General features: G+C 44.9%; 1 protein-coding gene across 1 annotated transcript in view; it reads right to left on the minus strand.

The window, feature by feature from the left end:
- Positions 1-7861: 7861 nt before the first annotated feature.
- Positions 7862-23045, minus strand: part of LOC147441794 (uncharacterized) — a 29006-nt gene continuing 13822 nt past the window's right edge. Inside the window, exons 2-4 of the mRNA XM_086528182.1 lie at positions 9521-9782; positions 8749-8816; positions 7862-8660 (exon numbers count right to left, since the gene is read on the minus strand). Of these exons, the coding sequence (XP_086384308.1) occupies positions 8277-8660; positions 8749-8816; positions 9521-9782 (714 nt within the window). The 3' untranslated portion in view covers positions 7862-8276. The remainder of the gene's footprint in view (positions 8661-8748; positions 8817-9520; positions 9783-23045) is intronic.

Below are 23045 nucleotides of genomic sequence, written 5' to 3' on the forward strand. Positions count from 1 at the left end.
ACATTTTGACGAAGACAGTGCCAAGCACGACATCTTTTTTCAATAGCCTCTGACTAACAATATAATTGTGAATTTTGTGCTCGTATCAGCATCTTGCGTAGAGCCACATGCCTTCAAGATGCATGTGTAGGTGATTGCAGCTGGAGAGAGGCCCTCGCTTCGCATACATATCAACCAAGGCAGTGCCAAGCACATCATCTCTTTTCAAGAGCCTCTGACTAACAGTATAATTGTGAATTTTTGTGCCAATATCAGCATCTTGTGTAGAGCCACATGCCTTCAAGATGCATGCGTAGGTGATTGCATCTAGAGAGAGGGCCTCGCTTCGTGTACATATCGACCAAGATAGTGCCAAGAACGACATCTCTTTTCAAGAGCCTTTGACTACCAATATAGTTGTGAATTCTTGGGCCCATATCAGCATCTTGCATAGAGCCACATCTTTCAAGATGCATGCTTAGGTGATTCCATTTGCAGAGAGGCCCTTGAGCCCTCGCTTCACATACATATCGATCAAGACAATACCAAGCACGACAACTGTTTTCAACGCCCGCTAGCGTTGCTCTTGTTGCACACCTTCCACAATCAGTGCATTCCAAGAGACGACATTTGTTGAAAATAGACAAGAGCTTTCTGGCCATTACACTGTGGGGAAAATCTTGCAATCAACATATTTCAAGAGTCCATACTCCGTACAAGAAGCTCCTATAGCACTTGCGAGAGCCACATGCCCAAAATGTAAGCATGGCCTTCAAGACGAAAGTATAAGTGATTGAATTTATGGAGATACGCTTGCTTTGCGTCCGCTAAAAACAATCTCGAGCTTTTTGGCCCTACTCTTGGTGCGCACGTCCCACAATCAATGCATTTCAAGAGGCAACATTTAGCATTCATATCGACCAAGACAATGCCAAAAACGACATCTTTTTTTAACAGACTCTAACTAAAAATATAATTGTGAATTTTTTCCCATATCAGCATCTTGCGTAGAGCCACATGCCTTCAAGATGAAACGTAGGCGATTGCATGTGGTGAAAAAAAACTAGAGCTTTCTCCTATGGGGAAAATCCCACAATCAGTACATTCCAAGAGTCCACACTCCAGATAGGAAGCTAGAAATAGCCTAAAGGTTTCTGGCACTGCCCATGTTGTGTATATCCTACGACCACAGCATTCCAATGCTTCGCATCCATTGAAACAGTCTAGAGCTTTTTGGCCCTTCTCCTATTGCACACATCCCGCAATCAGTGATTTCCAAGAGGTGACATTTCGTGACAGTACCACATTTGGCATACATATCAACCAAGCACTAATCCAAGCATGACATCCCTTACCAACAACATCAGACCAGGTATCTTCTCGTTAATTATCTCACCCATGTCAACAGCTTGCATAAGGTCAATAGCCTTCAAGGTGCAAGCATAGGTGAATGCATTTGTAGAAATGCCTTCCGTTTGCATCTGCTTCATGTTGTGTGTATTATTGGAAAAGTGCATTCCAATGCTTTGCATCCACTAAAAATATCCTAGAGCTTTCTGGCCCTGCTCTTGTTGCACACATCCCACAATTAGTGCATTCAAAGAGGCGACATTCCTGGCAAGAAGCTCCTCAAGGACTTTTTGTGCTTTGTCAAGCGCACCACATCTGGCATACATATAGCCCAAGGCATTGCCAAGCACCACGTGACTAACAATATCAGTCTCAATTGTTGTGTCCATAAGAGCATCTTGCGTAGAGCTACATGCCTTCGAGATGCACGCATAGGTGATTGCATCTGAAGAGAGGTGCAACTGGAAAGAGGCCCTCGCGTCGCATCAGCTGAAAACAGCCTAGAGCTTTCTGGCCTGCTCTCATTTGCGCACATACCGCAATCAATGCATTCCAATTGTTGTCTTTGCCTACTGCTCCAGAGATGTCGCATGCTTTCAAAAGAAAGGTGAAGGTGAGACCATCTAGAGAGATTCCCAGCCGTTGCATGCCTTCAAAGCCACAATCTTCAAGATGCATCCATAGGTGATTCCATCTGAAGAGAGGCCCTCACTGGTTGTTTTCAAAACCACATTTGACATACATATTGACCAAGATAGTGTCAAGCACGACATCTTTTTTCAACAGCCTCTGACTAACAATGCAATTGTGAATTCTTGTGCCCGTATCAGCATCTTGCGTAGAGCCACATGCCTTCAAGGTGCATGCATAGGTGATTGTAGCTAGAGAGAGGCCCTCGCTTTGCATACATATCAACCAAGACAGAGCCAAGCACGATATCTCTTTTCAAGAGAATCTGACGAACAATATAATCGTGGTTTTTTGTGCCCATATCAGCATCTTGCGTAGAGCCGCATGCCTTCAAGATGCATGCGTAGGTGATTGCATATAGACAGAAGACCTCTCTTCGCATACATATCAACCAAGACAATGCCAAGCACAACACCTCTTATCAAGAGCCTCTGACTAAAAACATAGTTGTAAATTCGTGTGCCCATATCAGCATCTTGCGTAGAGCCACAATCTTCAAGATGCATGCATAGGTGATTCCATCTGAAGAGGCTTCACTTGGCACTCAAGCCTCCAAGACAGTGCCAAGCACAACACCTTTTTTCAACAGCCTCTAGTGGCCGGGCTACGACCTCTCTTCGCATACATATCAACCAAGACAGTGCCAAGCACGACACCTCTTATCAAGAGCCTCTGACTAACAACATAGTTGTGAATTCGTGTGCCCATATCAGCATCTTGCGTAGAGCCACAATCTTCAAGATGCATGCATGGGTGATTCCATCTGAAGAGAGGCCCTCGCTTCACTTGGCACTCAAGCCTCCAAGACAGTGCCAAGCACAACAGTTTTTTTCAACAGCCTCTAGTGGCCGGGCTGCGTTCCTGCCTTGGCTCTACAAAGCTATAGAGAGCCCTCTTTTCAAGAGCCTATGAGTAACAACATAGTTGTTAATTTTTTGTGCCCACATCAGCATCTTGCATAGAGCCACATTCTTCAAGATGCATGCATAAGTGATTCCATCTAAAGAGAGGCCGCCCTCACTGAGCCCTCTCTTCACTCGTTGTTTTCAAAACTTGGCTCTTCAAGACGGTGCGAAGCAAGACAGCTTTTTTCAACAGCCTCTAATTCGGTTGGGTTGCGTTCCTGCCTTGGCTTTAGAAAGTTATAGAGAGCCCTACATCTCCTTGCAAGCTTGTAAAAATAGCCAAGATTCCACGCTTCGGCCCTTCTCCCTATGCGTATCGCTGTCCTAGGTGCATCGATAAAACGATGGAGCCCGTGTGAAAAAGTCTGCCACGTTGCCCCGCCCTTGCTAAGCATATCCTCCTATAAGTGCAGCCCAAGAAACTACATTTGGGGACCCTCCCTCTGCATTCGTTGAAAACACCCCTTAGCTTCCTTGCCCTGCCCCTGTCGAGCATATACTATAATCAGTGCAATTAAGAGACTTCATTCCGGACAGAAAGCTAGTCAAGAACTTGTTGTGCTTTCAAAAGTACACCACACTTGGCATACATGTCAAGCAAAGCCTTGCCAAGCACGACATCTTTTAGTAATAGCCCCTGCCTAAAAATCTCATCATGACTCTGCTTGCCCATGATAGCGTTTTGCATAATGCCACATGCCTTCAAAACACAAGCATAGGTGACCTCACTTTGCATCCGATAAAAATAGTGAAGCACTTCCTAGCCCTGATCTTGTTGGGCATATCCTGCCATCAATGCATTCCAAGAGATTGCATCCCGGACATAAAGCTCGTCAAGAACTTGTTGTGCTTTGGAAACTACACTACACTTGGCATACATGTCAACCAAAGCATTACCAAGCACGACAGTTTTTTGCAATAGCCCCCGACTAACAAGCTCATCATGAATTTGTTTTCCTATGTCGACGTCTTTCAAAGTGCCATATGCCTTCAAAATGCAAGCATAGGTGACCGCATCTGGAGAGAAGCCCTCGCTTCGCATCCGCTAGAAACATCCCAATGCTTCTTGGCCCTGCCCCTGTTGGGCATAACCTGCAATCAATGCATTCCAAGAGACCGCATCTCGATCATAAAGCTCAACTTGTTTAGCTTTCAAAAGTACACCACACTTGGCATACATGTCAACCAAAGCATTGCCAAGCATGACATTTGTTTTCAACAGCCCCTGATTGACAATCTCATCGTGAATTTGTTTGCCCATATCAATGTCTCGCATAATGCCACATGCCTTCAAAATGCAAGCATAGGTGACTGCATCTGGAGAGAAACCCTCACTTCGCATACAATGGAAGCAATTCAAAGCTTCCTGGCCCTGGCCTTGTTGGGCATATCCTGCAATTAATGCAGTCCAAGAGATGACATCTTAGGTGGGAAGCTCTTCCAGAACTTGTTGTGCTTTCCAAAGTACACCACAATTAGCATACATGTATACCAACACATTGCCAAGCACGACATTCTTCTCCAACAACATCTGACTGCATCCGGAGGGAGGCCCTCGCTTCGCAAGCGATGAAAACAGCCTAGAGTTTCGTGACCCTGCCCATGTCGGACATATCCTGCAATAAGTGCAATCCAACCGACGACATCCCGAACTGGAAGCTCATCAACAACTTGTTGTGCCCTGACAAGTGAACCGCACTTACCATACATACTGGCCAACAAGCTCTGTAACCTGCGAACTCCGTGTGGAGAAGATCGGGTAGCTTTTGACGGCGTAGTTTTTAAGGGATGCTATTGCACAGCGAGGTTTGTTGAATAACTTTCAAGCAGGTAATCTTCGTCCTGTTTCTCGACGTGAAGAGAAGGCACGAGGACCGAGGGGGTGATGCCTCGATATCATGTAAGAGGATTGTCTCCCACCCCAGTTAAAACAAACCTCTCATGGTGGTCGACATACTCGATCCTTAGAGAACGCGTGCTTAATATGAGCATCTGTCTCATGAATTTCCTTTCAAAGGGGCCTGCCTGTAAGCATCAAGAGCTCCGCCAGAGTGCGAAGGCAAAGAGAAATTAGCTCAAGGATGGAGGTCAGAAGAGAATTCAAAAGCCACAGTCAAATAGAGGCAGAATATGATGGCGTAGTGCCGTCGAAAAGCATACAAGCCTTATTAAACGGGAAAGTCGGACACGTGGGTTCATGAGGGCACAGATTTAAAATTCGCTACTATGCTAACGAAGTAACTAGGGAAAACTACCAAAATAAGCCTGTAATTTGTGAAAATTCCCAAAGTACTACTCAAATTTCAAAAATTATCAAAATACCCCCATATTTTGTCCAAATTTCCCAAAATGCCCTTCAAATTGTGCAAAATTCCCAAAATACCCCCGATTGTAAGATTAAACATCTCGAAAGATAAATTTTTTTGGAGCACTTCATAAGAAGATTGATTGTCTATCATTGTAAGACGCTAAAACTAGAATTTGAGTTGGTCATGTAAGCTTTAGAGATGAATTGCTTCATTATTTTTAAACATAATTGCCCTTTTTTGACAACTAATTCATGAGAAATCATGTGTTAAGCAGTTAAAAATGGATCTCTATTGTCAAAAGGAACAAAGTTTGAAAAATCTAGAGCAATCCACCCAAAACGGACACAAGGGTATTTTGGGAATTTTTAAGAATTTGAGGGGTATTTTGGGAATTTTGAGTATTTTGGTAAATTTTCCCTAAAAACTAAGTGCCACATTCTTGAACAAGGATTTGGGGCCACAGTTGTCCACAAATCTAGAGTCATCACATTGGCACCTTCCCTCGAGCATTGCCAAAAATTAAGTCAGTGAAATTGACCAAAAGAGTGGTCACTCACCAAACTGCCATCTCAAGTGTCAATTTTTTTTTAGGAGTGGAAGCCAACCTCTGAAAAGCGTCGTGGAATGTGAGATCTTTAAGTTGTAGGAGCAATCCCAAGAGACCTGAATCAAAGACCTATCCGACAAATCTTGACGATTACAAAGGGGGCAACAATAGGGGCACTTGCTTGTTGGAGTAGAGAGGGCGATGCACCATCAAATACACAGACGCATCATCAAATACACTATAGGAAAGTCAAACTTTGACCACGACACAAAATCGGTGTGAGTGCCTCTCACCAATTCTACATCGTCATCAAAATTTGCACCTTTTCGACGATGTAGTCAAAATTATAGGTCCGAAGGCATTAAATAAAACACCCTTGAGATAGAAACCATATGGGAAAAACTACCATTGATGCAAAGTTACAAAAGATGGGTGATACAACAAAAGCTAGGAGCATGGGAGTGAGAAAGAAAGTAGCAAAGAGCTGAAGGAAAAATAAGCCATCCTAACGTTGAGAGGAGGCCGAAAACTCCATCAAAGAATCTCTGATAGCCAACTCCAAATCTCCAAGGCCGTATCCAACGCTGCATCCTCGAAGAAGAGACATCACCACCGCAAAGTGCACTAAAATCTCTCTCTCTCACACACACACATAGACTAGCCATCCCTGGCAATTATCAACAAGGCTATGACATTCTTCAACCTACAAGAAGAAAAAACATTTAAAGGTGAGGCAAAAACCGCTCCCCCCACCCAACCCACACCCACCAAACCAATTCCAAACCTCGATCACCCATAAAACACAAAAAGAACGAGCAATAAACAAACATGCACGCACCTCAACCATAAGCAATCATGCAAAACACACTCACCCCAAGCACATGCATCACACAAAAGAAATAAGGCAAAAACAACCAAGCATGCTAAACAGACAGAAACCAAGAGCAACAAAGAAAGATACCTACATAAGAACAGCAAAAACATACAAAGAACCATCACAAGCAACACAAATGACATGAGTGAGCAACAAACATCTAGTGAAACCGACCAAGTAGAGCAAAACATCTAGTGAAACCGACCAAGTAGAGCACCTGCGATTTTGTAAACCTTAATTAAGCGGCCACCGTAGTCGGAAGCACGATGGTTGCTTAAGGTGGGGGGCATGACAATCATTGCACCCAAAGGCCACCACATGGAAGCTGTGTGTGTGTGTGTGGGCGCAATTTTTGGTAGTTGTAATCAAATTCTCCAACAAAATAAATAGAAGTAGCTCTTTTTCAATCTGGCTTTCTCGAGGAGTAGGGCCTGACCTAATAATCACCATCATGGAACGTCGTGTAATGCTGGCGAAACTTTAGAGTTCTTCGTCACAAGCACCAAAGCCGATGATGGGGTAGGGAATGGTCATGCACTGACCATTCCCCATAATCAGGGTGACCGACAGAGGCCGGGAGTGTTGATTATGGGAATGGTCTATGCAAGACCATTCCCAGACGTCAAAATCCAGGGGAATGGGGGCCAATGCCATATTGACACGTCATATGTAGCAACCCTCTGCTGTGCTGACTTGGATAACAATGATTGTTATGCAACGTTCAGTGTCGTTTTTATTTACGTGCTGAGTTGTCAGAGATCTGACGGGGCTTCAACACGATTGCTACCAGGAAAGTACAGTAGATGTGTGGTCCAGCCTGCATGTTCACTGACCATGGACTTAAACGGAAAGAGTACAGAGGATAATTATGGCCTCTCGTAGTCCAGAGAAAACTAGTGACAAAAGCGTCTGCCCTAGGAGCCTGGGTGCATAGTCCTGGTCGTTCTTCTTGTGCACTTTTTTGGTGTATGAGGGGAGCGGTCGGGAGTGCCCAACCCGACTCCTAAAACAAAAAAACAAGACAAGGATATATAGAACACTCACAAAAGATGGGGAAATATAGAGAGAGACTAGGGCAGCATTCCAAAAGCTCTTCGAGGGCGAAGACGAACAAAGAGGTAGATAGTACGAGAGGGAGCACCTTGTTGGTCGAAGATGTCCAAAAGTGGCAACTCCATGATGGGAAGGTCTGCTCATATCACAGATGACACACAAAGCTGCACTAATCACATTATCACCGTGTGGTTAAACTTTTTGAAGAACAACTCACCACCGTTTTAAAAAGTACAAACAGCAGCAGTTTACAGTACATTTCACCATGCTGTACATTCTTTAACACAGCCTTTCCTGTCATTTACATCTTCCATTCAGATGGCCTGGCTGTGTATCACAAAAAAATCAAGAATCTGTTTGTATTGATGCAGATTATCCAAATCCTCAGCAGGATGCTCCTTCTGTTAGAGCAAGCCAGTGGCTTTGCAAATACCATTCACTGGCAGGCTCCACTTGCTTGATGTATGTGCAAAGAAGCGCTCCAAGAAACCGCCTGATCAGGACCTTGGTTCTACTCTTCATCCATCAGCAACAAAGTTGAATTCAATGAAAAAAGAGCAGACCGACATTCAAATAGGCGGGTGCTGCGGAGGATGACCGCCTGAGCTGTTTACATGAACAATTCCCTTGCCTCGATCTATTGATTCAGCTTCTTGGAATGAGGCATGACCGTTGGGATCGTCAACATGAACACTTCCCTTACCCTTATTCACTGACTCATCTACTTGGAGCCTTTCGTTCATAGATGAACTAGAAGAGCCAATTCCGATTCTGGAGAGCAAGCTTACAGGTGTTTTCAAAAATGGAAGGCGTAGCACGTTCACACCACCATTTGATGAAGAACCCTCCAACTGGCCAGGATCAGGACTGACAGTAGAAGTTGATGCATTACCAAACAGTACACGGTAGGCGACTTTACTTGCTGATACTACTTCTGTCTTTGCCTGCCGTAGCTGCACAAAGGCAAACCTTTGTAACAATTTGCAATTAGTGATGACAATACAGAAAGGAAGGCGCCTAGAGGCTGGGGGCTATTCATACCCGTTTCATTGTTGTTTCGGCAACCTCAAACGCAGTTTCTCCAGCATTTGCAAAACGGTTGACCCACCCTACCAGCCAATCGCTTACGAGTTACAGCAAGATCAATATGCAATAGTCAAAATGCACCACTCCAAAACAAACACAGAGCCATAACCACTGTCCTTGCTGTTTATTATTTCAGCATCATTTGGGCTAGATGGGTGTCCAATGCGTGGGCAGACATGAGTGTCAAACACAGCCAATGTGAGCAGCTACTTATAAGGCCTCATTTACACTGATGAAGACACACCTCTAGCAGATGGCTAGTGGACAGCCATCTGCTAGTGGACAGCCAGTAAGGTTAGATCAGCATGACCTCACCCTCACCCAAAGGAGGTGAGGCCCGGTGTTATGGGACGCACAGTCTCACAATGCTCGCCTTCTCATCTCAACTAGGAGGTGCTTTTAAATGGTGGTTATGGTTGGATGATTCGACCAACACCCGGGACCTCCTCCCCCATACATTATTATGAACCAGAGTGCTCTCACATGAACAACTAGTTCTAACAGAACACCTTTGTGCTATTACACTGTTTTCTTTGTTGATTGCACATGCTTCCCATGCAAAGAAAGTGACGACCATGCCTGAATATCAGTTAACTGTTCTCAAATTCACACCCACGGCTTGCCTATTCAAGCTGACCTCATTCAGCAAAAAGCAAGTGCCTACGCAAACTGACTATTTACTAGAGAAGGGACCAGAAGCACCGAAGAGCTTGATTTAACTACTTACCAGGAAGCTTTTGAACCCCCAGTTCTGCACAAAAATCATTGCAAAAATGGTTGCAATTTCGAGATAGAAGATCATAAGAATTTCCTTGCCATTCCTGGCTAAGTTTGATAAGAATCTCTCTGACCTTTGCTGGAGACAGTTCAGTATGCCCTAAAGATAAGCTCTCCCTGAAGATGTACATGGGATTTTCAGTTCGGCGACAACTGAAAACGCCACTACCTGTTTCACAGAAACCAAAAGACCACTCTAGCTTGTTGTCCACCTGCATGAAAAGTAATATCACCAGACACAATTGGCTTCAAAATTCTGATTCCAACGAATGAATAGAAAAGTACTGGAACTTGGCCATTATAGCAAAATTCATAACAACACACATTTTCCACAGCCTTAGACTAGTTTTAGTTCAAACAGAATACATCACATCATTAACCATGTTTACAAGCATTAAAGGTCAAGGGCAGATGACAAACAGCACATATAAATAGATCCAAAGTTTTCTGATTCCAAACTCCAGATAATCAATGTGCTCTCTTGACACTTAATTCACAATGTTGAGAACTTCTCGAATTCATCTCTCCAAGTTTAAAATCTGTTTAGTATTTTGGTCACAATCGTATGATGTAGTTTCGCTTCAACTGCCAGTGCACATGTCTGCTCCTTTGGGATTTGAGCCCATGTAGTGGGCATTTGGCCAGTTTTGGGCGTCTCTCTAGTTTTTCAACCCATTTATGCTGTTGTGGGGCAGTTGGGCAGCCAGGTATGGGTCCTACATGCCACAAATGATGTGTCAAGACAGTACCAGACTCGAGCAGAGTAGAGCGGACCTGCCCAGGAATCGCAATCCCAGGACTATACGGTTGGTGCTGATGTGGCAATGTACGGACTGATATCGTGGCAGCTGCCTATGGATGTGTTGGTGTAGCAGTTTTAGGGCTAAAGGTGCTTTCTGGGATGCCAGTTATTCTCAAAATAGATTATTTTTTATATGCTTTAGCACTGTGGTAAATAAGAGGCCAAGGTGCCCATTAAGCCTCAGATTACGTCAGTGGGCTCATATGTGCAGTTGTAACCACAACAATTTGTTAGTGCTATAGAAAAATACGGCAAGGGGTGCCTGTTGAGCAGCCAATCTCTCTGAGTAGGAAGCTCTGTCCCCCACTGTCTTGACTGAAGTATTCTCTTTCCATTCAGTTTGCTGTTTTTCCGTCAGTTTTAGTAGTGATGCATTCTCTTCAAGCCTCGTCAGATGATTCGCCAGTTTCAGTGGTATGAGCACAAGTCAACTTTTCTGCTAAAAACAGTCTGATGCAATCGAGATTCGACCATGGAAGCAGTGGAAGCAGCACCTCTTACTCATCAAGAAGAAAAGTACGAGGAAGTGGAAGGGAAAGTAGAAGAACAAGAAGAAGAGGAGTGGGAATATGTGCAAGAGGAAAAAAGTAGAAGAAAATGCTAAGGATGAAGAAGTTGACTACGAAGAGGGTGATGAAAAGGGCCAAGTAGGGCAGTTTGATGCACAACATAATCCCTTTGATGTGGAGAAGGCTTGGGAAAACAAAGTCAAGATCCTCATGGAGCATCTTCTCCCCTATTTTAGAGATCCGCTTTACGCCAAGTAAACGAAGGTCAAGCTGATGAATACAGTGATTAGACAGTGCAAGGGGATGATCAACCCTCAACTAAAAGCAAAAGCAAAGGTAAAAGCAACCAAAGCGTCAAGCAACAAGAAGGGATCCAATTCGGCTGCCAATCATCTGCAACAGCAAATCCCACCCTACCCAGCTATTTGGGCAGGAATCCAACGTTCTCAGATATCACAGCCAAGTGTCAGTTTGGTATGCCTCCAAGGGTATTCAGTCCCTATGCAGTAGGTGCTTTTGGACCTTATGGCATAGGCACTTTTAGCCCGTATGGAGCAAGGATGCCTGGCTTTACGGATACCCTTACGGATTCCACCAAGGAAAGATGCCTCCTACCTTCAGCACAACTATTGGCACAAAGGGAATTCCACTTCAGCAACCTAACTAACATGATCACTTAACTCCAATGGAGGGTCAAAAGGATTACAAAAAAAGGAGCAAGAACACCACGCTTGACAATTTCTTTGGGCCTCCAGATGAGAAGAAAGAGCTTTCTTTATACACCCATTTGATACTGCTTTCTTTGGTGGCAACTTCATCGAAGCATCCTGTTTCTGAAGGGGAACGCTCAGCAATGGTGGTTGACTTTATTATTACATGGACAAGCAAAACGAACATGGGTGGATTCGAACAATTGTTTGCTTCCCTATAGTGGACACCAACCTATGAGACAAATATCTTGATTGCTTAGAACCACTTGCGAATGACATTGTTGTGTCCCCAGACATCTAGATGGGCGCCAAAGCTATGTTCGGCCAAGTGTGAACATGGCCCTACGGTTAGGGCGGTTAAGGAATTCTATAAATAGGACCCTGGGCTCATTTGTGAGCTATCTTGTGTGATCACCACACTTGAACTAACTAGGCCCTTGGCAAGCTGGTGTGAGCTTGATGGTGTGGGACACCAGCCCTTCTGGTTGTAAGGTGCAGTGGAAGTGAATGTTGAGCTTTGTTCAAGATGAGTGCTCCAAACTATGCTCAAGGTTCCTTTTACTTACGGAAGGGAGAGCCTTCCATTCCTTTAGTGAGAGAGTGCAATGGACACCAACAAAGTGAATGGACACTGTGAGTGAAAGTGCATGAGACTGAGAGATAGAGAGAGAAGAGAATACGACACCGGAGATGTTGTCAAACCCTCCTCCGAAGGCCCCACTCTCGATGGCGAGAGCGGTCTACTATTGATTGCACAATCTCTACAATGCTTGGACTTGCCGACGATGTCGACAACGATGAGGACGACGACGAGACGGGCTGAAATCTGAAACTGCTAATGGCTGAAATCTGCAAATCTTTATCTACTGAATTCTGACTCTATGTCGGTGACGACGATGCGACAACAGGCCGCTGAAAACACAGATGCTGAAATCTGCGTTTTCCGGGCTGAAACTGCAAACTTCACTGGATCTGACCGTGCGGCGAGGATCTTCTGCGGGAAGGTGAGATCTGCGAGGTTCGGGACTTCTACTGCAGGATCTGACTGCTGAAAACTGAAAACGCTGGTGCTATTGTGGATTCCGTCGCGAAGGAACTACAAAACGCTAGGTCGCCTGCTGCTCCAAAAACGCTAGGGCTGAATTCTGCTAACGCTAGGGCTGATCTGCTGTCTACTGTCGCCGTGAATCTGCAAATGCAAAAACGCTGGCTGATCTGATGCAAAAACGCTAGGCCTTCTGCAATGTTGAAAACGCTAGAGTTGTCGTGTGGGTTGGTCTTGTTGAGAAGTTGCCTGTTGAGCAAGGTGCTCCCGTTGCCTCTTTTGCCAGAAAGTGCTAGCGCTAGGTTTGCTTATATACAGCTTAGCAAAATTGCCCTACCTACTTTCCGACAAGTCACTTAAAGATAATAAGTGAAAAATGTCAAAAATAGGAAAAATAGGTCTATGCACTGTAAAAATGCTACTGATGGGATCTGACTGGAATCTGATGGTCATGTTGTGTGCAACCAGAGGATATGCATCTAATCTAAGTGTCTGGATATGCACGGTCCGTGAACAGACTCACAAAAGTGCCAGATCACTTCCTATTCTAGACTGACTTGACTGAATTGAACCCTGGTCATGCTGTAGCTTGTCCACGGACACATAGGGTTAGATGTGTCACGTGGCATCCCCTCCTTTTCAAAGTGAGGTACTGGTACCAAACTGTATGCCATCAAGGGAGATCGCCAATAGCGTCCGGAATCTTGGAAGGGACTCTTTGCCAGCCCACTTTGATGTGTGGGTCGTGCGGTACTTGAACTTCATAAAGGTCTGCAACGCTTGCTTTGGGCCGCCCTGAAAGCGACACAAAGTCTTTTGTGGCTCCTTCAATGCTTCAACTTCGTATAGAGTCCTGCTTCTTTCTTCTTCAAGAATCTCCACGGCTGAAAAGTCCTGAAACCACTTCCAACACAAAAACATGAACATACCTATTCCATGTAAAGTGACTAGAAAAAAATCTCGTCTTCCTAAAAGACTGTGCATGCAATGTAGATGAACAAATAGATGGAGTGCCAAACCGTTCATCCAAGACATGCAAACAATGAGATCAAATCTTTTCTTTTTTATCTAAATCAATCAACTGTGGCAATTCACAACAGAAATGCCCATGCTTGGTGCTCATACTTTCATGTGCTCTTTCTAAAACTGTGTCATGCCAAGGAAGAGACATGGAATGTGACTTCCTTGAATGCATACTTTTCAACTTTTCATGAATAATCCGCATACATCTGTGCTCATTCATGAGTGAAACGTGCTCAACGTACAATGTCATGCCTAGGAAAAGGGATCACATAAAGACGTTGACTAAAATACAGGAAACGATCACGAATGAAACACTCGAACAATGCGTGCCGACTAATCACTCGAACACATAATACTTCTTGTGAGGGTTCTTTCGACCTAGGCTCGAGAGCCAAGATCGGTTTGTCAGGATCTATCGAATCGTCTTGTGGGGGATCCGTGGACCTTGACTTGAAAGTCAAGATCGGTTCTTTGTGATCGATCGAATCTGCAATGAGGTTAGCTTCACTAGAAAAAGTATCAACTAAATCATCATCCTTGTGAACAATCACAGTTTCTTCCTGCCAATCATCATGCTTGTGAGAAATCACATCGTGATCATGCAAATCATCATGCTCGTCATTGTCATCCAAATCATCATGGTCCAAGGTGGTTCCAAAGAACGTTCTAGACACAAAACCTACTGCTTGAGTTCCTATTCCCTTCATTATTCTCTTTGAGGAGCAACCATGCCAACATTGCAAGACAGAGAAGGACAATCCGAAGACGCCCTTACTCTTATCAAGGAGCAGATGGCCGCACTTTCCACAAGCCTCGCCTCAATCTACACCCACCTAGAGCAGATGCAGACTTCTTAGAGTCATCCTATTGTTTCTCGAACTACACATGCTACTTCTCCGTCATCTTCTTCCGAATCTTCCGTGGACGAACGAGAAGAATCGGATCCAAGTGCTTGTCAAAGGTGCAACAGAACAAGGTTAATCGGGTGATGAACTTGTCTGCAACCGCGAACAAACCACCTCTTCAGATTGGGCAGCCAAATAGATCTCGGATCTATCGCGATGGATCTCCTTGTACTCAAGCTCCTACCACGTACCGCCCACCGAACGAGCACAGGAACTCATTGCAAGCAATGCCACACACAGAGGGTGTGCACATGGCAAGGGAGAGGAAGCGCTAGAGAGATCGCAAGAGAGAGAGAGAGAGAGAGAGAGAGAGAGAGAGGGAGGGAGAGATTGTTGGTGGACAAAAACACTAGCAATAGAAAACGCTAAGCAGAGAGGATGTGCCAAACATTGAAGCTTTGCAATCATTACAACACATGCCAAAAGTACAAGGAGAGAGGTTGCATATATAGAAAATTCCCATAATTGCCCTACCTACTGCAAAACCCCACGATGCTGATAAATGGTTTGAAATGCTAATAAATATGTGAACTCACTAAAAGTGACCCGACACACATATTTAGTAGCAAAACTGCAGAGCACTCGAGACTTGACCTCGGATAACCCTAGGAACAGGAGTCTTGCCTCATGCCAGCCTACCTGGTGAGCAACATCGTGGAGTGCATTGTCGAGAAGAGATACGTCTACCTCAAATACGACGGTGTACAATCACAAAACAACCCTCACTCCCTAATCTGCTCCTGGGAGATATTGGAGGCACCACCAAAAAGCAATTTGAACCCCCTCTCAGCTCTTGAACGGGAAACAAGTCCAAGGCAGTATAACCGGCCCGTACAACGTAGAGGGCGGTACTATTTCAATTACCTGTTAACTTTACACAGAGCACTGAGAAGGGAAGAGAACACAGTTGCGTCCAACGACTAGAATGTCACTGCGCACACGAGACCGACACCCTGTAGGCCCCAAAGACTGGCGCCCCTTTCGGTATTTCTTTATTCAAATTAAGGTAGACGATCCGACCACTTAGCACAAGCTTTCACAAAGCTGTCCAAACCTGGCGAGGGCTGAAAACGCAGGTTTTCGACCGGATTTCGACAGCATAACGACGCAAAAACCCCTGTAGGTCAAAAACACCTGTCTAGGACGGATTCCCTCGATATCTGGAAGCTTTCTGGTGAGCTGTCAAAGAAATTCAGCGGGCTGTAATTCTCTGTTTTTCACTGGCGGGAGCCCAAAAGCCTGTACACGCATCCCAAGGCTCTCACGAGGCTCCCCTGATGTTCCCTTGCAGTTTAGGTGCGAAACCCTAAACCTGCAGAAAAACACAGCAGGCTGTAATTCCCTGTTTCGGATCGTTTTTAGCGGAGCGAACACGCCTACGCGTGTCCCGAGGGCTCCCGCACGCAATGGGACAGTTCCCCTGTGAATTGGACGAGTTTTCACACGAGAAAACTCTCCAAACTCGCAATCTTTCGTGATGGAACTGTGCGTACCTGTGGGGGATTGGCAATTAGCTAATCCGGTTCCTGTTCAGAAGGCTCTTGCCTTGGCAAACGCGCATAAACCCCCAGAACTGTACATAGGTCAAATGAGAAGCCCACTAGTGGGGCATAACATACTGTACGTAGGGGAGAAAGAGAGCAGTATGTAGCGTGCGGGGCATCACTCCCATCACCATACTGTGCATAGAGGGCAAGGTAAGCATTCCATAGCTTCTGTACCTGCTACAATCCACCTGAGGCTGAAAATGGCGCCCCCTTTGTTGATATGCATCTCGTTTTTGCCTCCAAGAGTGGCAGAATCGCTTACAGGCTGACACGTCGCCCAGTTTCCGAGTTTGGGCTTTCCCTACTAAAAATATCTCAATTGGTGCGTCAGTTGACTTGGCAGCAGAGCAATAAAATGTTCCCCTTGTCATTCCAGAGCTAATGACGCGAACACATTTTCCGGTCAAAAATAGCAGTTCCCTAAATTTTAGGAGATGCTTCCATGGCGTCCCTATCGGTCTCCTGACCATCATTGAAGACTACCATTTGACCAACATCTACAATGTGGGTTAATTTACTGGCCCCTTTCAACTTATAAAGTTGCAGTGACTTGACGAGTGGCCCAAATTCCAGTTTGGCGCACACGAGCTTCCATACTCATCAGAATTCAGTGCTAACTGCCCGGGCAGTCCCTGTCTGACCGACCTAGATCCCCGATGTGAGAAACCCATTTGGCTGCAGCCGTTTCACACTGGCCATGCAATGTCCACTTGCACCTTTTCAAGGGTTTTGGGACAAACAAGTAAAAATAAAATAAATATATCTAATACTTATTTACGGAAGGCAACAGGAAAAATACACCTCCTGGTGACAGGCAGCTTATTTGAAGTCGGGATGTAGACACAATAGGCTCCTTATATAGGAGACGAAGAGACATAAATGAAAAGACACGTCTCATGGTGAAGAGACATGACTGTAGACTTAAAGACACATCCTTTGGACGGAGAGCTGCAACTATTGAGAGAAGGGGTGTGACCAATCGTTGAAGGAGTGTGGCTTTTGGCAAAGAGGCATGTCTTTAGAGCGAAGAGTCGTGACCATCTACGTATAGGGATCCTCCTTGGCATGCCACTTCACGTATCTGCAACTAGGACTAGATGTAATAATGTAACATAGTCACAATCGTGACACTCAACCCTTGAGTTACACACAACATTGTCTTCCGCATTACATAACCTTCCTGCATAGCATAGCCTGCAACTGTCTCCCCACTCTTTAACCAATCAAAGATGTCTACAAAATCTGGACCTGTGGCATACTGATCAACCATATCCTCAAAGTTTTGATGGTCAATCGCCGAAATAGCCAATATTTGTGGCTTGCAAGACAACGCGTCTGCCACCAACTTTTTCTCTCCCTTAACATGGACGATGTAAAAATGAAAAAGTGACAAAACATTTGCCCATGTCATTTAGTTGTTTCTAGGACAAGAAGAGAGCATGGATGACTGCAAATAGCTCCTTTTCGTAAATCTGTGTAACCCACTCTGGTCGCGAGAACATTCTACTCTCATAAGCTACATGATGGCCCTCCTACATTACGACACCTTCAGAGAAGCAATCGGCTTGTGCTTGCAAGAAATCTTGTCGTTCCTTCTCAAGGTCAAACAAATTGGACATTTTATTGTCATTTGACTCATTCAAGTAGATCGAGTAAACAATCAGACTGGATTTCATTAATTTTGAAACGGCCGAAGCCGATACAAGTAGAACGGACTCGCCCTTTAATTTTACATTAAAAATATCTCTAACCTTTTTGTTCTTCAATGTCGCTTTTCTAGCCATGCAGTTGACCACAACAAGCAGACAATGATTGTGCACAATAAAGACTGAAAACGGTACTTTCATCCATCTATTCTAGGTCGGTCTCCACAAAATCTCGGACCAGTCTTGCCTTGGTCTTTCCTTTCTTTGCTCGCTCCTCTGATTGGAACTCTCTGGCTTGTGCTCAGCCTAATCATGAGACACTTTGTTAGGGAACTTGGCAAGAACATGCCCATGTTCTGTAAGGTGCAGCGGAATAAATGTTTGAACTTTGCTCAAGGTGAGTGCTCCGAACTGTGCTCAAGGTTCCTTTTGTTCTTATGGAAGAAAGGGCCTTCCGTTCTTAATGAGAGAGTGCAATGATCACAAACATAATGAATGACACTGTGAATGAAGGTGCTGAGACTGAGAGATAGAGAAGAGAATACGACACCAGAGACGTTGTAAAACCCTCCTCCAAAGGCCCCACTCTCTATGGCGAGAGCGGTCTACTTATGATTGCACAAATCTCTACAATGCTTGGACTTGCCGACGATGTCGACGACGATGAGGACGACGACGAGACGGGCTGAAATCTGAAAACGCTAAGGGCTGAAATTTGCAAATCTTCTATCTGCTGAATTCTGACTCTATGTCGATGACAATGTCGATGGCGACGATGCAACAACGATGCAATGAAAACGCACATGCTGAAATCTGCGTTTTCCGGGCTGAAACTGTAAACCTTGCGGAAACTGACCGTGCGGCGAGGAACTGCTTCGGGAAGGTGAGATCTGCAAGGTTCGGGACTTGATCTACGAGTGCTAAAGGCTGAAAACTGAAAACTGAAAACGCTGGTCCTATGGCTGATTCTGTCGCGATGATCTGCAAAAAGCTGAGGTTGATCTGCAAATCAAAAACGCAAGGGCTGAAAACCGACCTTGCGGGGAAATCTGCTAACACTAGGAAATCTGCTGCGTTGCTGTGGGAATTTGCTAACGCTAGGGCTGATCTACTGTCTACTGTCGCCGGGAATCTGCAAGTGCAAAAACGCTGGCTGATCTAGTGCAAAGATGCTAGGCCTCCTGTTGAGAGAAAACGCCAGAGTTGTCGCGGGGGTTGGTCTTGCTGAGAAGTTGCCTGTTGAGCAAGGTGCTCCTATTGCCTCTTTTGACAAATAGTGCTAGTCTAGGTTTGATTATATACAAACTTACTCAATTTGCCCTACCTACTTTCCAACAAAAGTCACTTAAAAATAATAAGTGAAAAATGTCAAAAATAGGAAAAATAGACTAAATACACTGGAAAATTCCCCTGAAGGATTCTGATGGATTCTGATGGGAATGCTTATGATCATGATGTGTGCAACCAGAGGATATGCATCTAATCTAAGTGTCTGGACATGCACGGTCTGCAAACAGACTCACAAAAGTGCCAGATCACTTCCTATTCTAGACTGACTTGACTGAACTAAACCCTGATCATGCTGTATCTTGTCCACGGACACATAGGGTTGGATGTGTCACGTGACATCCTCTCCTTTTCAAAGTGAGATACTGGTACCGAATTGTATGGCATCGAGGGAGACCGCCAATAGCATCCGGAATCCTGGAAAGGACTCTTCGCCGGCCCACTCTGATGTGTGGGTTGTGCGGTACTTGAACTTCATAAAGGTCTGCAACGCTTGCTTCTTTGGGACGCGCCGAAAGCGACACAAAGTCTTCTGTGGCTCGTTCTATACTTCAACTTCGTCTAGAGTCATGCTTCTTTCTTCTTCAAGAATCTCCATGGCTGAAATTTCCTGAAACTGTTGTAACACAAAAACATGAACATAGCCATTCCATGTAAAGTGAGTGGAAAAAATCTTGTCGTCCTAATAGACTGTGGATGCAATGTAGATAAACAAAGAGACAGAGTGCCAAACGGTTCACCACACACACGCAAACAATGAGATCGACTCTTGTCTTTTTGATCTAAATCAATCAACTGTGGTAATTCACAATGGAAATGCCCATACTTGGTGCTCAATCCTTCTTGTGCTCTTTCTACGACTGTGTCATGCCAAGAAAGAGACATGGAATGTGACTTCCTTGAATGCATACTTTTCAGCTTTTCATGAGAAATCCGCATAAATCCGTGCTCATTCATGAGCGAAACGTGCTCAACGTACAATATGTCATGCCTAGGAAAAGGGATCATATAAAGACGCTGACGAAAATACAGGAAACGATAACGAATGAAACACTCGATCAATGCGTGCTGACTAATCATGCGAACACATAATACTTCCTGTGAGGGTTCTTTGGACCTAGGCTCAAGAGCCAAGATCGGTTCTTCTTGAGGGGGTTCTTTGGACCTTGACTCGAGAGCCAAGATCGGTTCTTCGTGGTTGATCGAATCCACGATGAGGTTAGCTTCGCTAGAAAAAGCATCAACTAACTCATCATCCTTGTGAACAATCACGTCATCTTCATGCAAATCATTATGCTCATCATTGTCATTAACATCCAAATCATCATGCTTATCATTGTCATTCAAATCATCATGCGTATCACTATGCAAATTCTGTGTGTCAGCTTTGGAGAAGAAGAGACTGAGAGAGTCTCCTTCTCCTGATTCTGTGCAAAAGTGCGCCTGCACTTGAGAAAAGAGTCGCAAGAACTCTTTCATGTGTTGGTCACTCTTCTCTTGTCTTGCTTTGTTCTCGCAGTCATATTCTACTTGTCTTTCGTTGTTCTCGCGATCAAATTGTGCTTCTCTTTCTTTGTTCTCACGATCCAATTTAGCTTGACTTTCTTTTTCTTCCGAGTCGTACTGACGCTCTATGGCTGCCATTTCTTCTTTGTAGGCCTTTCTATCTGCTTTTCGTACTTCGCGGTCTAACTTCATGTCCATCACCATCTTGTCGAAAGCCTCCATACGAGTTAGTGCAATCCTTGACGTAGATGGGGAAGGGTGAGGGTCGGAAAAACCTCTTGGTGGGGAAAAGTCTTCTTCGCCTCTCTCATGCTAATCACCTCCAAGCGAAGTATCCATTCCGCTTCGAGTGACGACCATTTTGAAGTCGTGGATTCTTGTGGGTTCTTGTGGTCTTGGGTAACTTGGGTTCTTGGGGTTCTTGAGTTCTTGAGGTTCTTGAGGTTCTTCTTTCGCTTGCAATCTGTGTTCGTGAAGGATCTTCTCTTCATCCGAGTTCTGCTCTTTTCCGCGGGCGCACCCCTTGGTGGCCTTGCGCTCACACCAAGGTTGCTTTTTCCCACCTCACGTCGATTGGCCGGCCGCTAAGTGCACGGTCCAGTCTCAATGAGTGAAAAGAGGCACAAGGGGAGGCTGGACAAGCCCTTCTTTCCTAGGATTCCTGTCACTCTTCAAAAACACGATTAGGAATCTACACACCCAAGCGAACTTGGGTTCGTGCGACCGCAACAAGCAAAAAAAAATTGTTGTGATTCTTGTGGTTTTTTCCTTGAGTGATACAAAACACTGCCAAAGCTCTGATACCAATGTTAGGTGCAGCGGAATGAATGTTTGAACTTTGCTCAAGATGAGTGCTCCGAACTGTGCTCAAGGTTCCTTTTGTTCTTATGGAAGGGAGAGCCTTCCGTTCTTAATGAGAGAGTGCAATGATCACAAACATAGTGAATGACACTGTGAATGAAGGTGATGAGACTGAGAGATAGAGAAGAGAATACGACACTAGAGACGTTGTAAAACCCTCCTCCGAAGGCCCCACTCTCTATGGCAAGAGCAATCTACTTATGATTGCACAAATCTCTACAATGCTTGGACTTGCCGACGATGTCGACGACAATCAGGACTACGACGAGACGAGCTGAAATCTGAAAACGCTAAGGACTGAAATCTGCAAATCTTCTATCTACTAAATTCTAACTCTATGTCGATGACGATGTCGATGGTGACGATGCAACGACGACGCACTGAAAACGCAGATGCTGAAATCTGCGTTTTCCAGGCTGAAACTGTAAACCTTGCGGAAACTGACCGTGCGGCGAGGAATTGCTGCAGGAAGGTGAGATCTGCGAGGTTCGGGACTTGATCTACGAGTGCTAAAGGCTGAAAACTGAAAACGTTGGTCCTATGGCTGATTCTGTCGCGATGTTCTTGAGTTCTTGAGGTTCTTGAGGTTCTTCTTTCGCTTGCAATCTGTGTTCGTGAAGGATCTTCTCTTCATCCGAGTTCTGCTCTTTTCCGCGGGCGCACCCCTTGGTGGCCTTGCGCTCACACCAAGGTTGCTTTTTCCCACCTCACGTCGATTGGCCGGCTACTAAGTGCATGGTCCGCTCTCAATGAGTGAAAAGAGGCACAAGGGGAGGCTGGACAAGCCCTTCTTTCCTAGGATTCCTGTCACTCTTCAAAAACACGATTAGGAATCTACACACCCAAGCGAACTTGGGTTCGTGCGACCGCAACAAGCAAAAAAAAATTGTTGTGATTCTTGTGGTTTTTTCCTTGAGTGATACAGAACACTGCCAAAGCTCTGATACCAATGTTAGGTGCAGCGGAATGAATGTTTGAACTTTGCTCAAGATGAGTGCTCTGAACTATCCTCAAGGTTCCTTTTGTTCTTATGGAAGGGAGAGCCTTCCGTTCTTAATGAGAGAGTGCAATGATCACAAACATAGTGAATGACACTGTGAATGAAGGTGATGAGACTGAGAGATAGAGAAGAGAATACGACACTAGAGACGTTGTAAAACCCTCCTCCGAAGGCCCCACTCTCTATGGCAAGAGCAATCTACTTATGATTGCACAAATCTCTACAATGCTTGGACTTGCCGACGATGTCGACGACAATCAGGACTACGACGAGACGAGCTGAAATCTGAAAACGCTAAGGACTGAAATCTGCAAATCTTCTATCTACTAAATTCTAACTCTATGTCGATGACGATGTCGATGGTGACGATGCAACGACGACGCACTGAAAACGCAGATGCTGAAATCTGCGTTTTCCAGGCTGAAACTGTAAACCTTGCGGAAACTGACCGTGCGGCGAGGAATTGCTGCAGGAAGGTGAGATCTGCGAGGTTCGGGACTTGATCTACGAGTGCTAAAGGCTGAAAACTGAAAACGTTGGTCCTATGGCTGATTCTGTCGCGATGTTCTTGAGTTCTTGAGGTTCTTGAGGTTCTTCTTTCGCTTGCAATCTGTGTTCGTGAAGGATCTTCTCT

This window comes from Adiantum capillus-veneris, chromosome 14, assembly GCF_014529385.1.
Source record: "Adiantum capillus-veneris isolate H3 chromosome 14, ASM1452938v2, whole genome shotgun sequence".
In the NCBI taxonomy this organism is placed as follows: domain Eukaryota; kingdom Viridiplantae; phylum Streptophyta; class Polypodiopsida; order Polypodiales; family Pteridaceae; genus Adiantum; species Adiantum capillus-veneris.